Below are 10,272 nucleotides of genomic sequence, written 5' to 3'. Positions count from 1 at the left end.
AAGGGTATATCATCAATTTTTGATGAATATTGCTTGTGATAACCAATAAAATTTTCTACATTGTGTTTTTATCTCTGATTTTGACCTTTCATATTTCGCCAATTTTTCATGATTTTTCAGCTTTTTAGACTTTCCCCAAGCTAATTCCCTCTAAAGGGTTGACAATACGTACCATGTGTATGTCGCACTTTTACATGTCGGAACTTTCCGGTGTATATTTTACTATGTTCCATCCACCCACTCTTCGTGTTATTTTAACTCCCGCCTGTAACTTGCAATTTCACTGTGCAAAGTCAACAGAATAAGTTTAGCTGTCATTCTTAAATCTAACTTCGGATTCTCATGTACTTAACATAAAGTGTCTACATATTGCATACCAATTTCGAAAGGAGACATCCCTCTAACTAATGATAATCGTTCAAGATCCTTTCATGAATTTTAACAACATTCACCTTCAAGTACAGCAATTCTCAATTTTACGAAAAATATTAAGGTTACTTTATCCAAAACTGTCAATTGCTACTACTGTTCAAAAATTCTTGGTGATAAAGAATAGCTCTGCCGTATTCCTGTACTGAAATCAAAAATAGAGGTAAACAATCATTAATTTAGTTGATGTTGAACAACACTATGATCGGATTTATATGAGTGCTTAATATTCAATTTTATAAAAAGAGATAAATGAAGTGGGAACACGCCTGAGATATATAATTGTAATAGAAAAACCAAAACAATCTAACATTATGTTGATGGTGCCGTCAAATATTATCAATATCATTTGTGTCCATAAAGTCTTTTAAAATTTCTATAACTAAGCTATATAAATGCAGCCAACGAATTCCCCCCCCCTTCTTATCTAATTATAGGTTGAGCATTTAAATTTAAATTGAGGGACCCGAGTTCGAGCGTAACTGTCGTTATTCCACAAATTCTTTTCACCCTTAACACAAAATAAAAACAATGAGACAATAATATATCAATTTATAGATCTTTGTTAGTTTTTTATTGATACAGGTATATGCACGTTAATAGTACTTTACATGACAACATAAAACATTTAACCAATATCGACAAAGAACAAAGCATGTTTTCCAATTTCTGTCCGCATGGGGTTACATGTAAATACCTAAAGTGTATTTCAGCGATCTTGAATTTTGCCTCGGAAAATAGTTGCTGTATGGGGAAGGGGGACTCTCGTCATCATTGTCAGTACAAGTTATATAATGTATAACTCTACATTTAATCTAAAGTAGCACGTGACAAATCATTTCAAAGATATCATTGAACATCAAATTTCAAGTGGCTTATGATTCCTCTGGAACGTCCCTGGACGAAATGTTGTACGTAATGTACGATTTCTTCTTCATGCTTTTGTAATGCTCCCGTCGTTTCTTGCTGCAGTAGCACAACGCAATCAGAAACTGGTATCGGCACTCCCGAAACCTCCAAGCGTACAGAAAAGGATTGGCGAACGAATTCAGGACACACAGCATCCCGGCAAGACTTACCCAACCAGTGAGTGACAGCGCAAATTTCTTATCGTCGGAATAACTAATAATCAGGTTTAGAATAACGACAGGTGTGTATAAAAACAGAAACGTACCGGTAATGACTAGAACTCGTGTGAATATCCGGATGTTTTCCATGGTCTTTCGAACGTTTTGGTCTAGCGGGTTGATACGGGAAACCCTGGATATTTTGATAATTCTTCTAAACATAACAATGTTGAGAATTACATTGATTAGAATGCTGGCAGCGAACACGGTGACGTCAATTTTACGCGCAAATTTACCTTGATGATATAGGTTCGGGATACAGACGGTGTAAGTTTGGAACTCGTCAGCATACCTTACAAAGTGGAAAATGAAACCTACGACCCAGGTGAGACCCATCATGGCCTTGATTCTTGTCTTGTTCATGAGGGCATGGTACCTTAGCGGAAACGTCATGGAGATGTAGCGATCGACCGAAAGGACTGTCGTAGTGCAGTAGGACACGACTACCGCCATGTCCCAAAACACAAGTAGGGTTCGGCAGCTGATTAGAGAGATGTTGACAGGCAAGTAGGTGTCCGCAATCAAAAGGACCCCGGCCAGCAAGTCAGTACAAGACAAGTTGATCGCCATCAGTCGAATCTGGACCATCATCTTCTGGCAGGAGGCAAGTACCCCTAATGCGAAGGCATTAATTGTTATCAGCAAAACTCCGAGAGTAATGGTGACAAAATCTTTCTGCATGACCATCTTGCCATCATTCAGACCGAAATCTGTATCGTTATCGCCCGACATGCTGCTTCAGATTGGGCCAGATTTGCCGTTGTGGTTTGACTGTTAAAGAGTTTCGTCCTTATATGAAGATGCAAATGAGGAGTGTTAAGGAAATTTATAAATCAGGATCAAATGACTGATCAAATGGGCTGAAACAACAAGGGAGAAATAGATGTGTATGATATGATTTGTCTCAAATTGATTACCATCTCTTTTGTCAGACTTTAATTTCGTGTCTGTTGAGGTGTTTGCGCTGTGTAATATCAAACTTATGTGTTGCGGTGAGACAGTCACCCATGCTGTGAAATCACAGCATCTCGTTTCCTAGCACCATGAAGTATTTCCTATAGTTGATTTCAACAGGTATTTGAGCTTAATGTATCAAAATATCATATCAAAGCCACACACATTTTCATACGGTATAAATTCATTCGTCAAAGCTTCAAAATACCAAAGTGGGAATTTATTTTATGAGAATAAAACCTCAGACGAAATTAGATCTATTCTCATCCCACCGAAAAACTCGAGGTTCAAAGATGCATTGTACTTAATGTTTTATCTGGTTTAATCTGGTTTTAGAAGCAATACAATCGTTTGAATTGATGAAGCTTAATTGTTACTGTATTTATTTTAATTAGGTAAAACTACCATAATTCTTTTTATATATATTTCGGAATTCAACACTGTCCTCTGCAGTTTAAAACACTGTCTTGGTTATTTAGCTTTACTGTATTTCACAACATATCAGTTAAAAGACAATATAATAATTGTACATCTATTGATTTATCAATTAGAAAAAATTAAGAACATTTTATCTATTTGTATAAACTTTTTATTTATCTATTTGTATGAACTTTTTATTTATCTATTTGTATGAACTTTTTATTTATCTATTTGTATGAACTTTTTATTGATTAATTTATTAAGTTATTAAAATGAAAACTGTATTACATAAATTTCTAATAAAAGGTATGATTTATGTCTAAATATATATAAGACAACCATATTTTTTTTCTTCTTCAGATAGTTGATTTAATATAGAGGTTTATTTCACTAGCTTAATGATAGAGATCGCAATTCTCAAAAATTCCGTTTGGAGTTTGACAAGTGAAGACGACAGTTCAGAAAATATTAGTAAGTTAAGTAATTTTACTTTAATAATGGTGGATTGAATTGTAGATAGTTTCGGCAATTATAGTTATACAAAACGTTCATAGCATTGAATATTATGTTTCATTAAGAGTGTGTTTAATGGTAAATTTTACAGTAGGTATTGTTTAAGATTTGAATATCATTGTGTTATTTAAAAAGGTAAAATTGAAATAGCATTTGTTTAATATCTTCATCACGATCACAAATGTTTTAAAACGTTCCTATTTTATACAAGCTACATATATGTGTTGTTTGAGTGTGAAATAAATATCACAGATATGATTTACAATATCGTTAATTAGTTTTGATAATCACCGTCTTTTACCCTAATTGTACTTAGCAAGTTTATGTTGTCAGAATTGATATTTTCAATTTAATTTATATTTTGTATTTATTTATTTGATTTTTTTAATTTTAGAATAATTAAAAAGTTCAAATATTTAGAAATCATATCTTTATAACTTGAGTGTATCAGAATAAGCATATATTGATAAGTTGATATACTGTAATTGTACTTAAATATCATAAGATGAATACATTTCATAAAAGTAGATGATAATTGATGTTTATTGTATGCCCTTGCAGGAACAACATTTTTTATCTAACAAACATGTATATACTGTTACAGTTGTAAGAAACATCAAGCTATAATACAGTTTCAACAAATATACTAAGAATTTGATTCGGCCACTTGGGTTGCATGTTTCAATTAAATTTAACGTGTGTTTACTGCTATCTTATCACTATAGTCATATAGAGTATTCAATTAAAAAAAATTACCTTGTGAATCATCTCTTGTTATGGATGTAATTCGCTTTTTCAATCTAGCACAAAGTCCGTCAAAGTTGCAACGAAATCTGGACGATCTGTAACTGTAAAAGGCAACACAAATGTCTCAAAAGTCAGAAACAACTTTAAAGTGATGACTGATAAACACTTCTTGATATTGCGAAAGCTGAAGGCATATGGCTTACGCTGGTACATTTCATTTTAAAGCGTATTTTGAAAATACCAATATGTGTTTGTTAGATGGATATTGCGTTTATTAACAGATGATTTAAAAAAAAAAAACCGGTACGAGTACAAACGCTAAGTAATTGCTAAAAATGTTTCCTTAATCCAATCAAAGACAATTTGCAAATAGTGTTACTCGTGACAAAACATGGGTTTAGTATTTCGAACCAGTAAGAAAAATTGAAAACAAGATATGGATAACTTACACGGTAGAAAGCCTGTAGTTGCAAAAAAAAAAATCATAATCCCAAAGGAAGGTTCATTATTGCACATTCTTCTTATGTGGTGTTGGTTCCTATCAGTAACACCTTTCTTGGTATCAAGATGTTATATTAAAAAAAACCTTAAAAAATACTGTCATAAACAATGCACTGTGTCGGGATTTAGGCATGGTCGACTACCTTATGAGAGTCTGCTTCATCACATACACATATTATAGCTTAAGGTCAGACGACACGTTCCTCAATTTTAGATAACTTTTTCCAGGAATTTGTTAATGGTTTACTACTACTTTGACAAGCTTTCTTGCAAACAATTAGGGTACCTTACCAGGCATTTCTGCAAAATACTAGATTATGCAATTTTCTATATATTCTTCTTGAAAATACACTTGAATTGCTGATATAAAAATAAATACATGTACAGCACAGCGAATTTCACTATATAATAATTATATCTCCGCCGGGGCGAGGTTTTGAACTCACGACCTCTATAGCCTATACACTTCTGGTAGTGTGCGGCCACTGTTCTAACCACTCGACCATCTAGACACGTAACCAAATCCAAGTAAATTTTGAACATTTTTAAAGTAATTATAAAATTTATATTTTTTATTAGAACTCTTTATTACGAGGAGATAGAAAAAAGATTCTCGAGGAACGTGTCGTCTGACCTTAAACAGGAATTTCTAAAGTCGATAAAGGTTACCGTCTTGCCACACCCACCATACTCTCCAGATCTTGGTTTAAGCGACTTTTTCCTTATTAACCACAGAAAGTTCTTATAATGTCGTCATAATGATATAAGAAAATATTGTTTTTTTCTGGTGTGTACTACTTTCAACAAAAATTATGCTTACAAGCCAAACATTTCAAAACGCAGTGTTTGCAGGAGAATGCAATAGATCAAGTAATACAAATAGTATCATCGTTTGCTGAAACGAACATCTCGTAATTTCTCTGTCTCAAGGAATCAAATTAAAGTAAAATAACTTATTTGTCTTCAATGTCGTACGTAGTTCCATATATTAAATCTTTGCACAAAATGATGAGTCGAATAGAAATTAGTTATAAAACTTTAGTTTATTTTCAAACTGTATGTAAACACTAAGCACAACATGGTTATAAACAATATCATATCCTACTTGACAACACGAATGTTGATTGACACTTCTATATCTATGCTTCTAATTCATAGTCAAACACATTTAAAACATATTAACGGGATATACAATCTGCGCACAATATACAAAGGTTACACTACAAATACAGTAAAACACGGTTATAACGAAGCGCCAGGGACGGGCGAATTTGCTTCGTTATAAGCGTAATTCGTTGTATCCGTCAAGTTTACAACATGAAAATCACTTCGCTGTAAGCGTCAATTCATTATAAGCGTGTTCGCTATAACTGTGTTTTACTGTATTCACAAAGATTTTTAATGCACAAGTCACTCTCCATCGGTACATCCTACTACGTTTGTTTGAAAAGTTCAAGTGATATCGACTTGCATAAATACTACGTAAAGGATTTAAATTTGCAGTTTCAATGTTTAATGATGTGTTGTGCACTACTTGACAAAAGCATCTTGAATTCTCTGTCTGATTACAGAAGCCAGCGATAGAGGTATTTTCACCACTGGTCTTTGTTTGTCTCAGCCTTTTGCAGAAATACATTTATTTGGTTTCATTGCATTTATTTGTTTGATAGCCTTTACACAAAATCATGAATACATGACAATAAAGCTGAGACTTTCTTCATTGCCTTCAGAAATTTGCAAATGTTCATTTCAAATGGATTGACATCTGGTAAAATCTTGGAAATCGGCTTTTCTTTTTCAGTTCAAGAGTCAGATAAGTAACAAATACGTAACCGTTATATGGCTGGTGAACTAGGTCGGAAAAGGTTTCTGTGTTTTCTGTCATAGTTTATCAAGACAATTTGAAAGTTTTTTGCAAAATCCTTAAGTATCTTATTCTCAATTATATCCAATGTTAAACTGATTTGTCTTATGTTTTTTTTTTGGTCTCGTTTATTACTTTATCTGCATTAAAATCGTTTTCCACATGCTGAGATAGGACCCAACGAATGACAGTGCTGTTGCCCTCGGGTAAACGCCTGAGGGAAGAAGGAAGAAGGGTCGTCCAAAACAATATTGCGACGGGTTGTGGAGGTTAAACGCAACAATACAGGCTGGAATTTCCTGGAATGCGGCACGCCATGAAGCCTCAGACCGGCACCAATGAATGAACGATATTTTTGCCTTATGAGCCTGCTGGCACGGAGTAAATTATGGTTAAGGTAAGAGAGGAACTCTTTTTCTGATTGGTTTTATTTCTATCATACATGTATATGCAAAATATGTTCTTATATCAGTCTATAGAAGAACAGAACCGCTCATTTCTTTTTGAACTGGTCCATAGGTTATTTTTTGACATCACAATGATAAACGGACGAGATTGTGGTTCAACAATTCCACTACTATAAAATAAAACAATGTAATGTTTATTACTCTGACCGCTTTTAAAATAAAAGTAAAACAATCAACAATGTTAAATAGCTCAGGCGGATATGATTTTGGTTGGTACGTGATCAAATCTGAAATACTCTATCATCTATCTATCTATCTATCTATCAATCAATCAATCAATCAATCTATCTATTTATCTATCTACCTATCGTTTTGAATCAGTAGATTGTTTCCTTAAAACCCTGGACCAACATGCATGAAAAATCATTGTGATACAGCCTCAGGAGATCCATTCACAATATTAATTTCACTTGTTTGACTGATGTTGAAGCAGACACTACATAAAATTCGTCGTTACTTTCTTTCCTTAGTATCATTCTACTCGGAAGTGGAATTTGTTCGAATATTTTCAGAGCATATCCTGCGCTGCTAAGCATGTGTATGTTGTTGCTAAAATTTCCGGCGATATATATATTTTCCACAAAGTCCTTTGTCAATCCCCAGGGTCTTTTTAACTCAGAATGTTCATATTTCCACAGCTCTCGCCCATTGCTCTCAATTCCTCTGACAATTCGCATACCAGTCACTGTACGACCGATGTACACTATGTTTCCAATGTTCAAAGAAATAACATCAAGAACTCTGCCTTCTGCAGGTATAATTTTTTGTTCTTTTCCATTTGTTTCTAAGTGGAGAATAGCATTATTGCAACCTACAACCAAATTTTCTTGAAAAACAGATACTGAAAAACACCGCCTGTTAATGTTAAATATTATACGCGAATATGTGGCACTGTTTTCAAGATATTCAATAGCGTGCAAGTTTTTCCTGTTGCTAACCGCATATATTTTTCCCCTCATCATAACAGCATGAAGAATAGTAAATCCAAAATGTACGCTTTTACGACATAATCCAGATGTAGTGCAAACTAAATTGGTTTTATCGTCAACACAAACAAACAGATCTGCATCATTTTCGAAGAGAAACATTTCATTAATCCTTGCACCATATTTATGGTAAATGTCCAGTACTGTCTTCTCTACTTGTGCTATTCCCTTTGGAATGGATTGAAACTCTAGAATACTCAGAGATATTGGCTTTTCATTCACAGTTAAAGATGCTAATTGCTTACTACTTTTGACTTCCTTTAAAACACTGGAAAAGGTAGCAGTTATTGCAGTGTCCTTTATGGATAACTTTGCACTTTTTAAACGTTTCAATTGCTTTTTAATTTGGTAAAATCCTCCGACATAACCAGGGTTACAAGACTTTTTGCTTGGATTAGCCAGGAAAGCTTTGCAGTGATTGGACAGGTCGATTAGGTCAGAGAAGGTTTCCATGTTTCCAGCTATTGCTTTTCGAGTAGCTTTCATACCTTCTGCAAGATCTTCAAGAAGCTCATGCTCAAGTTTTTCCATTGTTTCATGGATTTCTTGTCTTATTCTTTTGGACTCATCTCTTATTTCATCGGCCTTATCTTCTATTATTGATTGCTTTTCCTTCTGTATCTCCTTTAATTTCTGTAAATGACTAGCAACCCGATCAATTTCAGAAATCATTTGTAGACTGTCGTTGTCCTTTTCAATATTTTCAAAAGCCTTTTCAATTGTGTCCATTTTGCAGGTTTTGTGGTCTGTTACACAGCATACAGAACAACAAGGCGTGTCATGATCAAAGCAATACAATTCTATATGCCTAAAATCATGTTTACTGCAAAAATTTTCTTCTGTTTTACGATGAAAAGACTTGTTTATTACATTCAAAGGTACCACTTCATGTTCTTTAGTAATTGTCAGCTTCTTGTGATGATCAGTACACCCCGCACATAAACATTCCATACATGAACCACACAGGGTACTGGCCGATTCCTCTTTGTTGTCATTAAGACATGGTTTGCAAAGCTTAAGAACTTTTTCGTCATTACTTTTAATCATAAATTCGATAATCGCATTTTTGGGAAAGGTTTCCGCCCACAGTGAAGGATTGTCAGTGGAAATTGAACCTGGAACATATTTTCGACAAACAGGACAATGAAAACCCGTCGGAAAATCCTTTCCTATACAATAATTGTTAATATGATTATTCAAACACTGTTGACAAAAGTTATGTGAACACGGAATACACCTTGGATTTTGTAATGTTTCCATGCAAATAGGACATATTGTAACATCCATTTTGTTTCTCAAAGTATGTGGAAATTCCTACTTTCAGTTTGAAAAGCATTTTATATCCGCGATCGATATAGAGACAGGGAACCAGTTTAGCACTTTGCCTCGGTCATATTTGGGGACGCGTTATAAATTTACAGATTGCATGTACGAAAGCCGAAAGCTTTCAAATTTTAAACCTATAAAATTTTAGATTAATTTTTTTTAACCTCCGAATTTTAATTCTAAGTTTGTTTATCTTATCTTCTAAAATTTTATAAAACAGTCTACGACTACTTAAAAATTGAATAAATCCTTATATCCTAAAACGTGTGTGTTGGACAGTTATCACATTTTGTGTTTATTTAGGCGTAATACATGATTTCAGCATCATCATTTAAAATATTTTTTTCAATATTTGTCCCTGCCAGTCAGATAAATATTAATAGTGGAATCATAGTTCGTGATATATTCCCGTCATTGTGAAATAGAAGCTACATATTGCAGATATATGGTGCTTTTTAAAGCCAATTTAAGGGAAAATTCATGTAGAACAAATGAATCAGTAACTCAAGTTTTGTATTAAATCCTTGGTTCTTTTCAATATGCTTATATGCATGCCCAACATTTTTGTTTTTGAGAGTACTGTTAACAAAATTTCATTCGCGGGAAATTTATTTCACGATTAACGTGAGATAAACTCGATTGGTCGCGGCGACTAATTTTTGCGATCAAGCGGTATACACCAAAATCAACTTAATCCAAGAAATGGAGTCTTAATTCGAATAAGTTAATTGTCAGTTTGAAATTTAAAAAAATACACAAAATTCTATATTGCCTGTGCTTGAAATGCTATGAATATTGACATCAAAGAAAGTGGTAATGCAGATTTTTATTGATTATTTGCGGAAGTGTATGGGTCTGATTTGGTATCTTACCAGTCGGTTAGTAGGTAAAGACAGACATTTCTGCCTGAGATGCAGCAAAATATGACCTACATCTGG

At 33.8% G+C, this 10,272-nt stretch overlaps 2 protein-coding genes across 2 annotated transcripts; both read right to left on the bottom strand.

The window, feature by feature from the left end:
• Window positions 1-1,304: 1,304 nt before the first annotated feature.
• Window positions 1,305-2,288, bottom strand: LOC105332003 (adenosine receptor A2b). The gene has a single exon (XM_066072633.1). It carries the CDS (start codon window positions 2,286-2,288, stop codon window positions 1,305-1,307), a length of 984 nt encoding a protein of 327 aa, XP_065928705.1.
• A 3,427-nt stretch (window positions 2,289-5,715) lies between these two features.
• Window positions 5,716-9,344, bottom strand: LOC105331997 (uncharacterized). The gene has a single exon (XM_066073352.1). It carries the CDS (start codon window positions 9,293-9,295, stop codon window positions 7,415-7,417), a length of 1,881 nt encoding a protein of 626 aa, XP_065929424.1. The 5' UTR covers window positions 9,296-9,344; the 3' UTR covers window positions 5,716-7,414.
• Between the last annotated feature and the right edge of the window lie 928 nt (window positions 9,345-10,272).

This window comes from Magallana gigas, chromosome 10, assembly GCF_963853765.1.
Source record: "Magallana gigas chromosome 10, xbMagGiga1.1, whole genome shotgun sequence".
Classification (NCBI taxonomy): Eukaryota; Metazoa; Mollusca; class Bivalvia; order Ostreida; family Ostreidae; genus Magallana; species Magallana gigas.
Note: the sequence above shows the minus strand (reverse complement) of the source record. Positions and strands in the feature narration are given on the sequence as shown.

Bases quoted from the DNA above. Each gene is read 5' to 3' on its own strand.
- LOC105332003 (XM_066072633.1), bottom strand. From the start codon at position 2,288: ATGTCGGGCGATAACGATACAGATTTCGGTCTGAATGATGGCAAGATG.
- LOC105331997 (XM_066073352.1), bottom strand. From the start codon at position 9,295: ATGGATGTTACAATATGTCCTATTTGCATGGAAACATTACAAAATCCA.